The sequence below is a fragment of the Electrophorus electricus genome, chromosome 3 (assembly GCF_041902795.1).
Source record: "Electrophorus electricus isolate QZ-2024a chromosome 3, ASM4190279v1, whole genome shotgun sequence".
Lineage (NCBI taxonomy): Eukaryota > Metazoa > Chordata > Actinopteri > Gymnotiformes > Gymnotidae > Electrophorus > Electrophorus electricus.
The window spans coordinates 37,755,276-37,774,490 of NC_137499.1; the positions used below are offsets into that span (position 1 = coordinate 37,755,276).

The window sequence follows — 19,215 nt, forward strand, 5'->3', positions numbered from 1 at the left end:
TTTAAAAATATAGACTTCAATTTATTGCACAATCGCTGTGGAGTTGGAAGGATCTGGGTAAACCACAGGTAGGTATGTACAGTTGTCAAAGAAACACATACAAATGGTAAACAACAAAAAATGTATGTGAACATAAAATCATGTTTGACCCAGAATCGTGCAAAGAAAAAACATGTCATAATTATAAATATAGCACACATAGTAAATAAATATTTCCATTATGAGAGCTGCTTGTGGTGTTTAGACGACGGTTAAAAACGACCCCTGTAACTTAGTAAAGGACTCCTGATGGCTCATAGTGAGGCCATCATAATAATTCCATTCACAATTTCACCAGCGTGTTCTACGTGTGTTTGACCACTAGATGGAGCCAAAACAAGTCAATTCAACACACCCCACAGGAGTGAGGACACAGTGACAGGCAGCGTGACCCTCGGGAAAATTTCCTTTCAGCCCTAATAGCACTACATTTCACTCTTAGAACAAACGTTTAACAGTGTCATTACTAGCAATGATGTCTCCCCAAATAATAAAAAAAAAAGTCATTTTATCGATCACTACTGGCATAATATTAGTAATGGTTAACAATAAATAATAATTGTTCAACAGCATATCCAGCAGCTGTGTCCCGAGGAAAACATTACTTGTTTTCATACATATCAGTAAAAGAGTTATTACAGAACACAGTACAGAGAGAAGAATGATGACCCACCCCACCCCCTCATCTGACGCACAGGTTTGTGGTATACTCTGGCCTTCCTGCCTTTCATCTGCGACTGTTGCGAAGGAGTGAGCTGGGGAACACTCGGTGGGGGGGCGGGGGTTTCTACCACGCTGGCACCAGTTTACATACAACCCAGAAACCAGCCCCGAGGACCTGGCAACAACTCCTACATCTCCAATACCCTCCACCCCTCTACAGTAGTCGCTCTCCAGGGTGAAAGACACCGACTGACCTGTTTAGGCCTCCACACCAAACACCTCCAGTGTCCTGCACTGCTAACGCTGGTCCCTGGGACCCCGAGGTTTGGACGTTTCCCCGTTTCAGCACACCTCAATCAATTCTTTGGACAGTCACCAGGTCCTTGGTAAACTGGGTCACGTGTCGTAACATGGGAAAATAAACAAAAAAAACAGAAATATGCACTGAACAGACGTCCCAGTAATGAAGTGAAGAATTTACAACATCAGAAACAAAGAACGGATGAGTCTTGTTCAGTCTTGAGCGTATGAGTCTGTTTCGGTCTTGTACAGAGGAGTCTTGAACTTATGAGTCTTGTTCAGTGTTGGATGGATGAGTCTTAAAGAGGTGAGTCTTGTTCAGTGTTGAATGGATGAGTCTTGAACAGGTGAGTCTTGTTCAGTGTTGAATGGATGAGCCTTGAACAGGTGAGTCTTGTTCAGTCTTAAGCGTATGAGTCTGTTTCAGTCTTGTACAGATGAGTCTTGAACAGGTGAGTCTTCCCTCCAGTGAGGGAAGGAGATCTGAGTGATGGATACGTCACTGTGACTTTCAGCACTTGGTGGCTGATCCAAGACCAGCTCCTAGAGCTATGAACCAGAGGGAGGAACTGAAAACAGGACAAAGTTGCAAGCGCAGCTGGTCCTGGATCAGTTCTAGAGGTCATTAATCTGCTGTAGGATGGCACGGTGGAGGTGTCTCTGAGTGAAATTCATCAGTGTGAATGTACACATATTTCCCTTAATAGGGTTAAAGAAACATGCCTTTTTTTTTTAAAACTGAACACACACAAACACATCGGTGTGTAAGTCTGCATAGATATCTATGGTTAGATGTTATCAGAGGTATTAACATGTCAGGGTTCCATTTACCATACCAACCCACCTGATTTTTTTTTAGGTTTAAAAATAAAATACATAAAACCCACGTCGATATAGAAATGAACAGAAGTCTTCTGTTCAAACACAGGTTTGTAGGCAGACTTGTTCACGCCATTCATCTGAGAACCATGTCAGATTAGATGCACCTGGCAACTGAAAGTACAGCTGAGTTTTAAATCCTAAACCTCCCTTTCTGCTGCAGTGCTGCACACACTGTGTGAGTGCTAAGGGTTTAGGAGCCAACAGCCCAGAGGAGGCTGTCAGTGCATCAGAGTGGGCCAGAGCCGGCCCTGGGCCACACCTCCAAGGCCCCGTCCCCTGGCAACACCTCACAGGCCCCGCCCCCAGCAACACCTCACAGGCCCCGCCCCCAGCACTACCGTCACAATGTTTGCAACATGTATTCTGAGCTGGATTAAAGAACACATATAACACATGTCTAATTCAGATCCAAAGCTGAAGTGTAAACAGGTGTTAGAATTCAAATCTGACTCTGCTAAGTATGAGAATGTTCGAATTACAATGATTGAATCTGGCATATTAAAGACTAACCATGGCACTGGAGTGAGATATTATCACTGCGATATTTATCTAGTATGACATCACACCATTAGCATATACTGTTAGGAAATCCCCGCGATGTCGATATTATGGATTTCTTTATGTCATTAAGCTCAGAGAGAAGCCCAATGTGCTGCTTGCCCACTTCTCTCCACCAATCACCTCTGACCCTCACCCTTAAAATCAGAACATATACAAGAATACGCATCAGAACGTAGTGTTCACACTGCCTGCACCATATTCATAAACCATCTACATACATACAGGTATTTACATAATAAATACACTATAAGGACTTGAAATAAGTTCCACTATTGATATTCACATTGATTCAAAGCCCTTTTTTGGTTAAAAACAATGAAATAGTTGAAATAAACAGTGCTGTTTGTTGTTTGATACAGAAGTATTGCCGCCGATTTCATCCTCTGGACGCCGATTCTGCTCTGTGACTACATGTGAAGCTCTAAGCTGGACTGACCTACATATAATGTGTCAGTGGTTACATTGCACATGCTTTCAGCCAGCGTCCTGCAAACTTAATAACGGCGTAGTTCCGCTTCTCTCTACGTGGACTGCCTTAGTATGGTTAATCATGGCGTATTTGTGGTTCTCTCTACGTGGACTGCTTTAATATAGTTAATCATGGTGTATTTCTGGTTGTCTACCTGGACTGCTTTAATATGGTTAATAATTGGGTATTTGTGGTTGTCTACTCGGACTGCTTTAGTACTGTTTGAGCTACTGACATGCACTACTTTGTTACAGTGTTATGTACCTGTTTGATGAAGAAGAGAGGTATGGAGAAGCAGTGTTAGGGCGCTGAAGGGACCGTGGGAAAAGTGCGCGCAGAAACAAAAAGTGGAGAATGAGGGTTCTCTAGGAGATTCCCTCAGCTTCTCAGGAGTGGGAACATTGTGTAACTGCATCTGAGTCCCTGAATAATAAGATTTGGCAATTGGTACATAAAGTAATATCAGTGTGTTTGACAGTTACAAATGAGCGATGCTGTATAGATCATTTCTTGTCTCTAAACCTTTGTTTTTGTTTTTTTCTGTTCCAAGAGGTTACACACTGATCCTCTACACAGACTCTGTTACATGAGGTTACACGAGGACACGTTCACTTCACTTCCAGTCCAGTTAGCGTGAAAGGTCCGTCTCATCTTTTCACATGCTTTCATATTAATAAAATAGATTACATTTTAAAAACGCATGGTAAACAGAACACATTGTTCATGGTAAATAAATGAAATAAGCAATGTGCGATGTAAACAAAAAATATGCCGACAAACGTTTAAAAGAGATGTTTTCAGGCAACGTTCTGGAGCGAGGTGGTACCGAACGCGTCTCAGACGGCCTGCGGACTGCTAAACTCCACGTATTCCTGGAAGTGACATCTTTGGCCTGTGACGCCCATCCTGCAGTCTGAGGAAATACATGGTAAACGCAAGGGGCTTTAGTGTGGGAGGCCGACTACAATAACCCCAGCGTGAATGCATTTCATGTCTTTCATTTCTGGCGACTGCCGATATGTAGCGGATTTGATCACGACGCCGAGGGGGCGGGGCTTCAGTGTGTGTCTGTTGACACTGCTGGAAAGACAAACCAGCGCTTTACCCACATAACAGTAAAGGCCCTGACCTGCAGATGATATGTCACGTCACAATCACCGAGCCGCAGATGACGTGTCACGTCACAGTCACCGAACTGCAGATGACATGTCACGTCACCACCACTGAACAGCAGGCTTGTGTCTTTTTCACAGGAGCTGCACTTTAGGAAAGACCAACTGGAGAACAGAATCAATCACTGTGCAAACAGATGAATAAGAAAAAATCTCTGCCTGCTTTAGAACCCAAGATTATGTTTTTAATTAGGGTTAAAGGGTCCAGAGACATGAATTCTAATTTAGATCAGAACCGCATCCAATCTAGCAGGCCAGAGATTACGATGTAGCACCTCCGGGGTACTGAGGTGTGTCCTCCACACATGCACATAAAAACCAATTTCTCCAGCTCGTCCAGGCCGCTGGGATGTTCCAAGGGGCCCTGGGTCTAGCATAAAGCCTCTCGCCTGCCCCGGTTGTTCCTCGGGATGGCCTGCGCCTGATCTTAACGTAGCCTGTGGACTTTCCAGCGTGACTAAGCGAGCGAGCTAAGGAGGAGGGAGAGAACGCAGTAATGTACGAGAAGATAAAAGAGGAAAGTGATGAACGAAAGAGCGGGAGTGAAACAAGTAATATCCAGTGTATCCATTTAAAGATTTCAACTTTAGTCTCATACTCAAGTATTTCCCATGGACCTTGCTAGGACAGTAGCAGTAGTTACTGTTTTTGTATGTATGTGTGTGTGTGTGTGTGTGTGTGTGTGTGTGTGTGTTTGAATGGTGTCAGTGCAGAGTGTGCATGTATGTATGAGGAGGATCAATGCAGAGTGTGTGTGTACATTTCTGTGTATGTGTTATTAGGCTCAGTGTGGAGTGTTTGTGTGTGTGTGTGTGTGTGAGCAGAGTCAGTGCAGAGTGCATTAACAGTTCTAGTATGACATCTGTACCTCAGAGGTGTCGTTCTTGGCTTGGTGAGCAGCTCCGTTTTCACACAGCTGCGTTAGACATGACTGGCTAGATAAAGCACATCGATGCTGTGCAATGCAAATGTTTCCTTACGAGCCGACAGTCTGATGGCTCAACTTCACCCGAATATGTTTACAGAAATTAAGACAAAACACATCAGTGTTTTACAATGATGCTCTGAATGCTGGTGTACAACTGATGTATATCAGACTTCATGCCTCTGAGTGTGTGTGTGTGTGTGTGTGTGTGTGTGTGCTTGTGCATCCCTACACTATGTGCAGGTTTCAGCTATGGATGCATCTTCCATGCACAGACACAAATATCTACATTCCTGCATTTGAGGTCGCGAACCATCATATGTGTCAGAGGCAGCGAGAGCAGCTTGCGTGCACTGGCCCTGCCTCTCCTGACTCGTGCCCTCTGATCCTCTAAAGACAGCACCGCAGCCCACAAAAAGCCGCTCCAGAACGCCGGTTCCCCCGGGGGCAGGTCCGGAGGCCGGGTCGGGTCAGTCCGTGGGACAGTGGTAGCTGCTGATCCACAGCAGGTCGTCCAGGACGCCCCAGTGCAGGGACAGGATGGAACCCACCACCAGCACATGCATGATCTGGTGACTGTTGCACCAGTAGTCAAACAGGCCCGGCCGGAACCGCTCGGGCACACGTGTGATGTTGATGACCCCGCCCACCACGGCCAGCGCGTCCATGGTGAGGAAGTGGCGCAGGGAGGTGGGGCTTCCCCCGCCCACGCCCACCCAGCGCAGGAGGAAGAAGGAGAAGCGGAAAAGTGCCTGCCAGGCGAAGGAGCGCAGGCGTCGCACGCGGCTACGGGCCGTCACGGCACAGTAGATGGCGTAGCTGGACAGCAGGATGTACACCAGCAGGGCGGCGCTCCGCGTGAATGGGTAACACAGCAGTGTGGTGTACAGGATGGGCAGAGCACCTACACACAGGGCAGAAAAAGACGCAAATGACATGTTTTATGTGCTCATACTACTACTCATAATAAAAACATCAATAATAAGAACATTATTAATAATAAATGTTCATGTGCTAATAATAAGACTACTATTACTACTACTCCTGATAACAACAACAATAGCAACAATAATAATAAAGAAATATTCTGACAATATTCTGAAAGTTTTCCAAACTATGTGCCTGAATCCCTAATAAGCGTACAGGTGCTAAACACCAGAGGCTTCAGGGACACTTAGAGTAGAGTGTGTAGTGTGTAGGGAGGGCACTTTTATTTTATGAGAAAAAGGGTTCGGTATTTTATGGACAAAACCTCTGGACAGTTATCCAAGCAGGTCACTCCTGGCTTTGACAAGAACAACAACGGCCTTTTCTACAAATGACAAAGGTCTGTGACATTAGCGGGAACTGACCTGCAGTTCTGTCAGCTCTGTCAGGCCTTCACCTCAACACTTTACAGTTGTGTCATTTCTGTCTCTCGGTCAACAGAAAACGAAAGGAAGAGAAAAGCTCTCTTCCCTGACTGCTCCACACGACTGCTCTACACGACTGCTCCACACGACTGCTCTACACGACTGCTCTACACGACTGCTCTACACGACTGCTCCACACGACTGCTCTACACGACTGCTCCACACGACTGCTCCAAATGACTGCTCTACACGACTGCTCCACACGACTGCTCCACACGACTGCTCTACACGACTGCTCCAAATGACTGCTCTACACGACTGCTCTACACGACTGCTCCACACGACTGCTCCAAATGACTGCTCTACACGACTGCTCTACACGACTGCTCCAAATGACTGCTCCACACGACTGCTCTACACGACTGCTCCAAATGACTGCTCCACACGACTGCTCCACACGACTGCTCCACACGACTGCTCTACATGACTGCTCCAAATTGACTGCTCCACACGACTGCTCTACACGACTGCTCCACACGACTGCTCCACACGACTGCTCCACACGACTGCTCCACACAGCCTGGGAAAGTTTTCTCTAAGTCAAGTACAGTGATGATGTTTCACTCAGTTCTAATATCAACTTCAGTCTCACTATCAGTTGATCTTTTCCCCAGATGCTGGCGGTATAACCACGTGTGACACTATGCTCTAGTCATGAAGAAACATGAAGAAACACACTCAAGAGGCGCACTACGTCTGGCTTTATGTTGAGTGTGGTGTCCATATAGAAGTGATATCTGGAGACAACCATGAAGCAACGAGAGAGAGAGAGAGAGAGAGAGAGAGAGAGAGAGAGAGAGAGAGAGAGAGAGAGGGGAAGAAAAGACAGAAAGAGAAAGAGAATAGGAATGAAAGAGGAATAGCGTGGGGGGTGGGTGCTTACCCAGAGTGTTGATCATACAGATGCCACACATGTCTAAGGTGAGCAGGGTTTTGTAGACTGGCTCTCCGCCCTCGTGGTTCATGAACAAGTGGTAGAGGACAGAGCCCAGCTGAGGAGATAAACATGCCAGGAAGTGCACCACACCCAGCCATGTCACACTGATCTGAGACCAAGGGATGTTCAGAGGGAGCACCACCAGAAAACAAAGCAGAGGGATACCTGCGGAGACACACACACACACACACACACACACACACACACACAGAGAGGACAGTCATGAAGAGAGAAGGAGACAGTGACAGAGAGACAGGGAGACAAAGAGAAATAAAATGTCTGAAACGCTGTTGAGAGATACTGTTGAAGGCCAGAGTTAACAGGTCTTCAAACATTAGAGTTACACAAGTCTTCCCCTGAGGTTAACGAGCTCAATCTTCATGATGGGACGAGCCCGGAGGTTTGTGGAGGGGAGGGGGCGACAGCCTTCATTGCGTGGATCTCTCTCTCTCTCTCTCACACAGGGCTTCTCCTGGATTATTTCTATAAGATTCCTGCTCTTTCCGTATGACACAACCTGCACGTTCCCGCATTTCACACCACCACCCACACTGCGGGTCGTTACCTTTTAAAATAAAGACATTCACTTATGCATATTCCACTGAATTATTGATCACTAGCTGATCTCTGTCTCTCGGTTTAATGACAGGCGGCTTGTGCAGCGCAGGTAGAAGCTCACACGAGATCTAGCGGCTCTATTTTGAGGTGGTTATCTGTCCTGGCTCAGCACTAGAGAAGGCCACACCTGCCCTGCTATAGATAGACAGCATGCTGTTTACACCCAAATCTGCACCAGCCGGTATGGTCTCTGGAATCCAAACCAGTGTGTACGCATACTTATTTATAGCAAAGTAACGTTAACAGCAGACAGCAAAAAAGCAAAAATACAAAAACCTAAACTGAAGCGAGCAGAGCTACTGGACGGCCGCTGCCGTGGTTGTATGGAAAAAACAACACAGTGACTTTGTGACACAGCCACTCATTTTGAAAAGTCAGGCTTGCTACACAGCTGTTCCATCCTTCGAAACCACAGAGGTTCTATTTCAATGGCTGTCTCCACACTAGGAACACCAGACCGGTCAGATGTGCCGTAAGCATCCAGTGCTCAGAGCCCACTGGTGTGAGCTGCACTCCGTAGACTCTGACAGCTGCTTGTGTAAGACGGAATATACAAGAAAAGCTGAAATTTGAAGAGCCGAATATGCTAGTGAATAGGAGTTTAGGACACGTTCGCTGAGGTCAGTGTTTATGACATGCTGACCGGGGTCGGGGACATTCAGGATGGCAGGTGGGTCAAGGCAAACCAGGACAGACAGGCAGGTAGAAGCCTTAACTTCTGGAGGTCAGGTGTAGAGTCTCGGGTCATGTTTATGAGCTTCCTGTCTCCACCCGCTCACATGCAATAGAAACCTGGCTGGTTAAGGGTGTGTTCAAACAAAGCAGTTCCAAATGAGGTGGCTCTACCCACAGAACGCTGCACCTGTGTCCTGGACCAATTCATGCCGCGCTGGGTTTGGAAATCCAGAGCTTCTCACATGATGTTGGGCCACACGAGCTCAGAAGCCTATAACTAGACGTTCCGTGTGTGTGTTCTTTCTGATCTTCAAATATCTTTTTAAGCTATGCAGCCAGTCCTCATTATAGCTCCGTGTTCCAGGCCTGACCACAGTACAAACATAAGCACAAATGCAAACAAAGCGTGCCAGGTTGAGTTCCACTCGGAAACAAAATCGCAGAGGGCCAATCGGGTGCGCTGGGGTATCTCCGGTGTCTCCTGCAGCAGTGTGGTGCGCGCGGAGGAGGTTAGGCTCACACTACCCTGCCCTGCTAGACTGGTGATGCCAAACGTGAGGCTGGAGGCCTGGAAGCCTGCAGGAGCCAGTGCGCAGAGAAAGCCTACTGCAGACACGGGGCACAGCGTCCTGCTCCAATGAACCTGACTTGGTCTGAGGTGTCTTATCAGAAGCGGGTTCAGGGCAGAACTAAATCAGTGCAGCAAATGGAAGAGCACAGAGGCAAACCAGGAGCGTACACGTGTACATGTGGTGTGTGTAAGCAGTGTATGCTGGTATGTACGTGTGGTGTGTGTAAGCGGTGTATGCTGGTATGTACATGTGGTGTGTGTAAGCGGTGTATGCTGGTATGTACGTGTGGTGTGTGTAAGCGGTGTATGCTGGTATGTACATGTGGTGTGTGTAAGCGGTGTATGCTGGTATGTACATGTGCTGTGTGTAAGCGGTGTATGCTGGTATGTACATGTGGTGTGTGTAAGCAGTGTATGCTGGTATGTACGTGTGGTGTGTGTAAGCGGTGTATGCTGGTATGTATGTGTGGTGTGTGTAAGCGGTGTATGCTGGTATGTACGTGTGGTGTGTGTAAGCAGTGTATGCTGGTATGTACATGTGCTGTGTGTAAGCGGTGTATGCTGGTATGAACATGTGGTGTGTGTAAGCGGTGTATGCTGGTATGTACGTGTGGTGTGTGTAAGCAGTGTATGCTGGTATGTACGTGTGGTGTGTGTAAGCGGTGTATGCTGTTATGTACGTGTGGTGTGCGTAAGCGATGTATGCTGGTATGTACGTGTGCTGGGTATAAGCGGTGTATGCTGGTATGTACATGTGGTGTGTGTAAGCGGTGTATGCTGGTATGTACATGTGCTGTGTGTAAGCGGTGTATGCTGGTATGTACATGTGGTGTGTGTAAGTGGTGTATTTGTGGTGTGTACATGTAGTGTGTAAGTGGTGTATTTGTGGTGTGTACATGTAGTGTGTAAGTGGTGTATTTGTGGTGTGTACATGTAGTGTGTAAGTGGTGTATTTGTGGTGTGTACATGTAGTGTGTAAGTGGTGTATTCTGGTGTGTACATGTAGTGTGTAAGTGGTGTATTCTGGTATGTACATGGTGTGTAAGTGGTGTATTCTGGTATGTACATGGTGTGTAAGTGGTGTATTCTGGTGTGTACATGTGGTGTGTAAGTGGTGTATTCTGGTGTGTACATGTGGTGTGTAAGTGGTGTATTCTGGTGTGTGTAAGTGGTGTGTAAGTGGTGTATTCTGGTGTGTGTAAGTGGTGTGTAAGTGGTGTATTCTGGTGTGTGTAAGTGGTGTGTAAGTGGTGTATTCTGGTGTGTGTAAGTGGTGTGTAAGTGGTGTATTCTGGTGTGTGTAAGTGGTGTGTAAGTGGTGTATTCTGGTGTGTGTAAGTGGTGTGTAAGTGGTGTATTCTGGTGTGTACATGTGGTGTGTAAGTGGTGTATTCTGGTGTGTACATGTGGTGTGTAAGTGGTGTATTCTGGTGTGTGCAAGTGGTGTATTCTGGTGTGTGTAAGTGGTGTATTCTGGTGTGTGTAAGTGGTGTGTAAGTGGTGTATTCTGGTGTGTGTAAGTGGTGTGTAAGTGGTGTATTCTGGTGTGTACATGCTGTGGTAATCCACCTCCTTTGCCTTTGTTATCAGTAGATCTGAATGACCCTCCTCTGATGTGACTGAGTCAACACTAAAATCTAAACATGATACAGCCAAACTACCCGCACAGGCCCAGTCTGAGTATACTGCCTGACATCCAGAGAATAAAACCAAAAACTGAATTTACACAACTGATTTAAGTCTAGGACAGATCTACACACTACAGTATCCCAAATATGCACTTTAAACAACTACATTCAGAATCTGCCTTAGTATATTTCACCAAATGTAGCCTAATCGTCTAACTTAAATGTATTCCAAACCCGCAAATTTCAGATGACAGATTTACATTAAATAGAAAGAAAAGTGAGACGACCAGTTTCAGCAGGCCTAAATAACGTGAATAATCCCAGCTGTACATTAAAAACTGCTTAAATATAAAATAGAATCTGTTTTAGTATGTTTGTGTTACCCCTTTTTCCGAGATGTGTGTCTTACAACTGTTAAGTATTCCAGGTCAGACCTTTCTCCAAACTTTCCGACTTTACTCACCATGTGTGTAGATGTTCCCCAGTTCATTGTGAAGATAAAACAGACTTCTGACGCAATCCTGAACCGAAGATATGGGCCTGTAGCCCGTGAGCACGTATCTGTTGAACTGTAGGTGTGGAGGAGAGTTTGCCCAGTCCAGCAACCTGGGTCCATTTAAAAATGCCATAGCCACGACCATGTAACGTAGACGGTAACGCATGGGTATGTCGGGCGGAAAACAGATCCGTTACCATAGGCGCTGGGATGCAACTGTCGGGTGTGTTTTTGTCCCTTTGCTTGTGTAAAGTGCACTGCACCGTGCAGCGATGCCGGGTTACATGTAACGTTACACGTTACGCGATCGCGCCCGGTGACCTTTGGACGGTCTGGTCAGCTTGGCGAGCGCTCCGTGGACATCCTCCGCACCTCCGCGCCGGGGTCCGTATTAAAGCTCGTCTTAGTGAACTCCACCTTCTCCGAATCAGCCAAAGACAGATCCGTTAGCTGAGCGACCCTCTCTCCAGCCCACGAGCCGCCACGGGCTTGCGGCCGGTGCTCATTGCAGCAGAAAAGTCATTACTGGCAACCTGACTCCCAAACCTTTTCAAATCGGATTACAGTCATCGCGAGGTTTTTGGTGGAGGGCTTGATATGGCGTTATAAACCTGCTAACCGGACTTAATAACGTTCCGTTTGGACCCGATGCTTTATGTCGGTCCGTTAGCGCGGACACGGTACCGGGGGTGGCTCAGAGCTTCTGGGTTTTCTTCAAGTTTTGCAACAGCAGCATTTTGAAGAGTAACGCCGACCCACGAATCCGCTTGTGTGTAGCATGGTGAGGAGGGGAGAGGAGAGGAGAGGGGGGAAACACGACCACATAATCAGCTCACCTTCTGCTAAAACAAAGACAAACAAACAAACAAACAAACCAAAAAAAAAAAAAAACAACAACCCCGGAATCGCTGTTAGACGCGCGAGGCTATTTCACCGCCGCCGCGTCTCGGCTAGCGCGCGAGCTAGCAGGTTAGCAGCACTGAAGCGAGCACGGCTGGTCCGAGACGGGAGGAGGCCGACCTTCCCCCGCGCTCTGGCGAGGGCAGAGCACGCTTCCGTGAAAGGTCCCGTAATGCAGCCAGCGCGTTCATGCCCGGCAGCGGAGCGTATTGCTGCAGCCTTACAGTCCCGAGGTGTCCGCGGAAAGGAAATCCTCGCTATCTCGCATTCATTTGAACGAAAACTTTGCGATAAATATCCAACTTTGCAGCAGGATTGCGCCGGTAAAAAATGTCTACAATCGGTCCCCCCGAAAACTGCACCGGTGTGCTCTTTGTCGCTCTCGTGGCCGGCACGAGCAGCACTATCCGGTCCCCGGGCGCAGCAGCCCGGCACTGGTGCATCGGCGCGCGCTGTTTCTGGAGGAGCTGCGGACGGAGCGGGCGCTGGAAGGGAGGCGCGAGCCGTACCGTACGCTCGCGATAACAGCCCGACTAATGCCCGGGGGCCAGAGCGCCGTGTGCGGTTGGAAGGAAGCGTCGCTGTCGGCGCGGAGCTCCGGCGGGCCTGATGGACGCGAGAGGAAATGACTGCTGCTACCAGACCTCGAGACGCCCGAATAGTTCCGATGTCAGACAAAATGCAGACCAGAAATTCCCAAATATCCAGTCTTAAGCGTAGGATTTGGATCAGTTAGACTATTAGCTATGGATTTAATATGAAAGTCAATTTAAACTATGAAATTCAGATTACAAAATGTAATACTGGATAATATTTTTGTAAATAAATAAATAAATTTTTAAAGCAATATGTAGGCGGGCTGTGTCATTTTTCATGCTGCAATCATACGGCTATACTACTATCTATGGAAGTTGGTTAATTCCCTAACGTATACAAAACGCAAAAGTATGTTCATAACTTAACTGACACGTGTAATAAAGTAGGTTAGAAACTAGTGCGACACATTTTTTAATCACTGCAAACGTGCCCCAAACCAGAGTTTAGGGGGAAGTAGTCAGTCATAGTAATTCATACAAAACGGACAGAATTGAAATTACACACTCATCGAACAATTAGCTACCCATTTAAAAATTCTCCAAAGCAGTAATCTTATCAGTAGAGGCAAAAAGAGTTCGACAAAGTTGATGAGATATTTTTATTCAACACCTTTAACAAACTCGGCTTTGCATAGAAATTCATTCACTGGATCAAAACATTACACACCTCAGCCACAGCTACCGTGACCACAAATGGAATCATGTCTCAAAGCTTCACGCTTCACCAGGGAACCAGACAAGGATGTACAGGCGCCTTGCTTATCCTCGCAACATAGACTCCTGTATCCAGCACTCCCTTAGTTCATTGGTATGTTGGACTCTACCCTACTGTACTGTACTAGGATGTATTCTATGAGTAGATGAGAAAGCACTTTTGTAAGTCTGAGTAAGAGTGTCTGCTAAATGACAATTGTAAATGTTAGTGTAATTTGCTATTTTCCTTTAACTCAATGACAAAACTATAAATGATCAGAATCCAAGCAACCAATTCTCAACAGAAAAAATCAGCTTCTATGCATATGATATATTACTGCAGTTCCAAAACCCTCAAGTCTTTTCTTCTGTAATTAATCAGTTCTCTAGTCTATCCTAGTCTATCACTCCTTCTGACATGTGGCTCAAATCTCTTGACACCACTATCATAGTTTGATTTTAAAAATGTGGCACAGAATTAAAAAAAGAAAAAAAAATCTGTTTAAAAAAAACCCAACTGCTCTGTCAGCCTTGTGGAAAGCAAACGAACTCACTAAAACATCACTGGAACCTTGTAAACAACCATCAATTTGGCAGAATGTCGACTTCAAAGCTAGCAGCATACCTCTACAACACACACACACACACACACACACACACACACACACACACACACTGGAAAAAAGGGGAATTAATCAGCTCTATCACATTTTCAAAAACAACTGCTGCTTAAGTTTCACAGAAATTCACTATTGACAGTCATCAGTTTCTTCAGTAGGATCAACTGCATTTCATTATTAGATTAAAGATCAATATAAACAATGACCCCCTTCATCCTTCAACATTGATCACAGAAATTTTAAACCAGCACAGGGCAAAAAACTGGCCAATAAAGCACAACTCATCCAGCTGGAAAAGGAAAATCAGTCTCAGCAAACTCATTCAGTTTACCAGTGTGAAGTTGGAGGCCTGGGATAAGGGATACCCATGTGATGGTGTCCTGACTGAGTTTACCAGTGTGAAGTTGGAGGCCTGGGATAGTGCTTATGTATGGACACACAACCTGGTAGGCCCTGACACAGCCAGCTCAAATCAGACCTGGAGCAGAATTTCTAACTACTGAATCACAGGCCTTTGTAATATAAAGTGCAGGTGATGTGAATTCCTGGTTAGAGAGGTCTCTATTGGAAGGGGTACTTGGACTCTCCCATGTCCTCACACCTGTATTTTCCAGTTTAATCAGAGATAAGTTAGCCAAACTAAAGGTTTTCAACTTTGAGGCAGTTTTGGAAAAAAAAACAAAAAAACAACACATAGATCAGAAAGCAGCTTTGAATATATTCAAAATTAAAGTATATTTTTGAACGATTATTACTAAACGGCAATTTAGCATTACTGTTACTTTTTTTTTAAGCACACAACCGCTTTTTCACTAGTATTGAATGTAAGAAGTGGAACAAGGTTTTATTAACACATTTACGACCACAAAAAAAAAAAAAAAAAAAAACAGAAAAAATGTAGCACGAGCATAAAATGCGTGTGATTTACAGGAAATGCCAGGCGCCCCTCCAGTGAGTTTTAATATGACTAGACCACCGGGGCAAAGCTCCTCAGAGGCAGCACAGCAGAAGAAAACAAGATTCTCATACATAATAACTATATAAGAACACTGGTAAGATCATAAAACTACTTCACGCAGATGATAGTGTGAAAGGACGAGTCCCTAACCAAGACACATTTGGACCGTATCCCCGCTAGGATAACCTAAGCTTGTTTGGCGTTGCAACAAAGGAAAATGTTTTTCGAAGGTATTCCTTCCTCAAAGTTAAAGGACTGATAACACTAACACACAGAGGGGCATGACAGTCCATTCAATGTTGGCTGTTTGAAGCGCACATGATGAAAATGAGCTTATTGGCTAACCTGCACATTTACACTGAAGTGCAGATGGAGATGCTGATTAATATGCATTGTCCCTGATAAATAAATAAATATGTTTTCATATGCAAGTAAGATATTCTGATGTATTTTAAGGTATTTTAAGACAAATTTGTCATAAATCATAAGTATGAACTGAAGGTTTGTAATAATTTCTTCTAAAAATGAGACCCTAATAGTTCTAGGCAGTGAATTTTTGAATCACGCCTTAAATGGGTCATTTGTGGATTTAAAAGGTGACTGAAGTGAAGTTTCTAGAAAGGATGTTAATGTGTTTTTTTTTTTCAAGCACGGTGCACGGGCACTGAAGGATTTCTATTCTGGGTCTGACAGCTTCGGAGTGAAGGAAACATCTACTAATGCTTCCCCAGAATGTACGCCTCCCTCCCACCACACCAGAAGCTGTCGGTGCTTGTGGTCATCTGACTACACCTCACTTCACGTATACATGTTCTCAGCCCATTTCCTTGTGACTTTGTTCTGCGTGTGTCTGGTAGAAGTCTAAACTCTACCGTTACTGAAGCCCACCCACCAGTTCACATCTTTCTCACACACGTCATCTCTTTTATACACCACGTCTCACACACACACACATACACTGCAAGCTCATGACAGTGCAGGTAAGATGGCATTCTTTATCTTCGGTCTCCAGATGAAAACTGACACAGCTCATGTCAAAATGATTTTTTTCACATGATACATCGGAAGCAGGACTCCAGGGTCATGTTAAAGTTGATAGGGAGTACAGAAGTCATCTCCTGGGTTCTTTTACCATTAAGCATGACTGTGAACATTGTTCTACGGGAAGAAAAGTCTCTCTGAAACCATCAAAGCTGATGGTGCCTGATTAGAAACCAAAGCAGATTGATAGTTCAGTAATTAATGGTAGAAGCTGCAGATTGGTTGTAAAAGCCAATATGACCACAAAATGACAAAATGTTGGCATAATTTCACTATTTTTCAGCATTAGTTGAATGCTCGCCCATTTTGAAATGATTTACTTTTTTCCATTCTGAAACTCCTGTGTTATTAATGCTTAATAAATCTAAGGCCTACTTTTTGGTAACTACTTTGAATTATTCAGTAACTATAATGAAACAAATATGAAACGTATGTTGTTACAAGAGCAAGCAGTGAGAATCTGAACCCACTCAGAGGCTCTGGCAGTGTAAGGGTTCAAGTTTTTAACTTTGATAGAATCGTTTTCAATTTGTGCTCCTCAGGAAATTACAGTCCACATTTCAACGCCTCCTGCCAGCAACTTACAAACTAACAGACGCCCATTTGACAATGTCGCTGGCAAAAGCCTTTCTGTGGATACCACTCGTCCTGTCCCTCTGCCCGATCCCGACTCAGCCATGCGACAAAGGAAGCGTCCGCGACTGCGCGGAAGCAGAGTTCGCCCCCGGCTCCAACCTGGCGGGTGAGGGGTTCGACATCACCAAGATGCAGAGGAAGGGGGCCTTCGTGATCAACATGAATAAGTGGAGACTAAAGGACAAGTCCTGCACTCTGTGTGCAAACCCCTACATGGAGGGGAAGAAGCAGAAACTACCCCTGTCCGTGGTGGACTGGCGAGCTAGCGTGAAGTGCAGCGTGAAGGTGTCCAGCTCCGTCTACCAGTCCAGCGAAGCTCTGCTCACTGCCAGCACCAGCGCTATCGAGAACAACTGGAATGTGAACTTGGATATAGACACCAAAAGGGGTGGGGGGTCACTGATGTTGGCTGGCACCAATTCCAAGTTGGCTGAGTATTCCATGGACAAAACCAAAAAGGATAGGTTCAACTTCGTCACTCATAGCATTTTCTGTGGATATTACAGGTAAATGCAATATCATCTCTTATTTCTCTATACATCGTCGGCGTATTCACTGTGTGTGTCTGTGTGTGTGTATGGAATTGTGGGCAGATATATGGTATTGTGGTATTGTGTGTGAAACCATATTGAGGGATTGCTGCTAGCTCAGCCTCCGTTTCCATCTCTAGTTACAGGGTGTCCAGCAAGCCTTTCTTGCACCCCGAGTTTAAGCACGCTGTGGGTCAGCTGCCCAAGGGGTATGACCCTCAGTTAAAAGCGCGCTTCTACAAGCTCATTGACAACTTTGGCACTCATTACATTACTAAGGTAAGCGCATGATGCACATCTGTAGCAGAGGGTCCACATGAACGTGGGAGGCAACATTCACCTTCTTTGAGAGCTTCAGTTGAACAGAACCAGTCCAGAACTACATAACAGTCCAGAAAATGGGTTCAACATGGAACCCCCGTTCTTAATTTCAACCTGTCATACTGCATCCCTCCGCAGCCACATAACACATTACACTGCTTCCAAAATGACCGCATGTGCGTTCGGTTCTGGGCAGGTGACTCTGGGGGGGAAGGTGCACTCGGTGACCAGCATCAAGCAGTGTCAGGCAGCGCTGCAGGGCCTGAGCACGGACGAGGTGAAGACCTGTCTGGCCGTGGAGGCGTCGGCCAGTGTGATGGGGAAAGGGAGCTTGAAAGCAGAGAGCAAGCACTGTGAGGAAGCCAAGACCAAGATCGAGAGCAAGGGCAGTTTCTCCAACAGCTTCAATGACAGGTGAACTCGCCACACCCACAAGCAGACGTTCTGGCAGCAAATAGGTGCCTTGTGCGAATTTGGTATCGTTTCCAGTTTGCTGAATTGAAATTCTTAAACGCTACGTAGAAAAGAAAAAGAATGGCAGTCTTCTTCCTTCACTAACTCAAACTCTCTCTCTCTCTCTCTCTCTTTCCAAAAAGGTTAACAGAGATCTTTGGGGGGCACACTACAGAGCCTGAGCTTCTCTTCTCTGCAGATAAAGACCCAGGCGCCTACAAGGATTGGCTCGCCTCGGTGCCACAACACCCAGATGTGATCTTTTATTCACTAGAGCCTCTTCACGAGCTGCTGCCCACCAGCAGCCCGGCACGAAAGCTCCTCCGCAAAGCTCTGCACGACTACATCCTGGAGAGGGCGCTGTGGAGGAACTGCTCCGAACCCTGCATGGCGGGCGTCAAACTTAACGCCGGGGAGCCTTGCGTGTGCACCTGCCAGAACAACCCTGGGGTGACCCCAAACTGCTGCCCTTCCAAGCGTGGACTCGCCCAGGTAAAGGTCACTGCAGTCAGGGCGACCGGTTTATGGGGAGATTACATAACAGCCACAGACAGCTACGTGAAGCTGTTCACCAAAAACAACATTGAAGTTGGACGCACCACAGTGATCTACAACAACAATTCGCCCCGCTGGGACAGGGCCTTCGATCAGGGTGATGTCATTCTGACGGAGCATAGCTCCATGAGGCTGGAGGTATGGGACGAAGATAACAAATGGGACGATGACCTGCTGGGAGCCTGCACCATCGCCATAGCAGCAGGAAACACGCAGAACTTCTGCACGTTGAACCACGGTCAGCTGTATTACAAGATAGAGGTGCAGTGCGGCCCAAGTCTAGCTGGCCGGTCTTGCACAGAGTACGTCGGTTCTCCGATGAATATGAAGCTGGAAAAGATGTACGTGTCCCGACATGCCCATCCTGTTCCAAAGGACATCCTGTTGGAAATGGGGGTTATTGTGGATGAGCCGCAGTTAACCTTTACTCAGATAAGAGATACTGGTAAAACTTTTTTATAGCTTTGCACAAGCATGGATGTCAGTGCTTCTGTGACTGCTTGGCATGTCAAACCTGCAAATACATATATATATATATATATATATATATATATATATATATAT

General features: G+C 46.0%; 2 protein-coding genes across 2 annotated transcripts; one reads left to right on the forward strand and one right to left on the reverse strand.

Annotated features, from left to right (window-relative positions):
* Nucleotides 1-12,855, reverse strand: paqr4a (progestin and adipoQ receptor family member IVa). The gene is made up of 3 exons (XM_027030017.3): nucleotides 11,316-12,855; nucleotides 7,307-7,525; nucleotides 1-5,915 (listed from the first exon to the last, which is right to left on the reverse strand). Exons 1-3 carry the CDS (start codon nucleotides 11,512-11,514, stop codon nucleotides 5,482-5,484), a joined length of 852 nt encoding a protein of 283 aa, XP_026885818.2. The 5' UTR covers nucleotides 11,515-12,855; the 3' UTR covers nucleotides 1-5,481.
* A 3,182-nt stretch (nucleotides 12,856-16,037) lies between these two features.
* LOC113590058 (perforin-1-like) lies at nucleotides 16,038-19,205 on the forward strand. Its single transcript, XM_027030014.3, has 5 exons — nucleotides 16,038-16,095; nucleotides 16,699-17,298; nucleotides 17,463-17,601; nucleotides 17,840-18,057; nucleotides 18,240-19,205. Exons 2-5 carry the CDS (start codon nucleotides 16,766-16,768, stop codon nucleotides 19,111-19,113), a joined length of 1,764 nt encoding a protein of 587 aa, XP_026885815.3. The 5' UTR covers nucleotides 16,038-16,095; nucleotides 16,699-16,765; the 3' UTR covers nucleotides 19,114-19,205.
* Nucleotides 19,206-19,215: the final 10 nt, after the last annotated feature.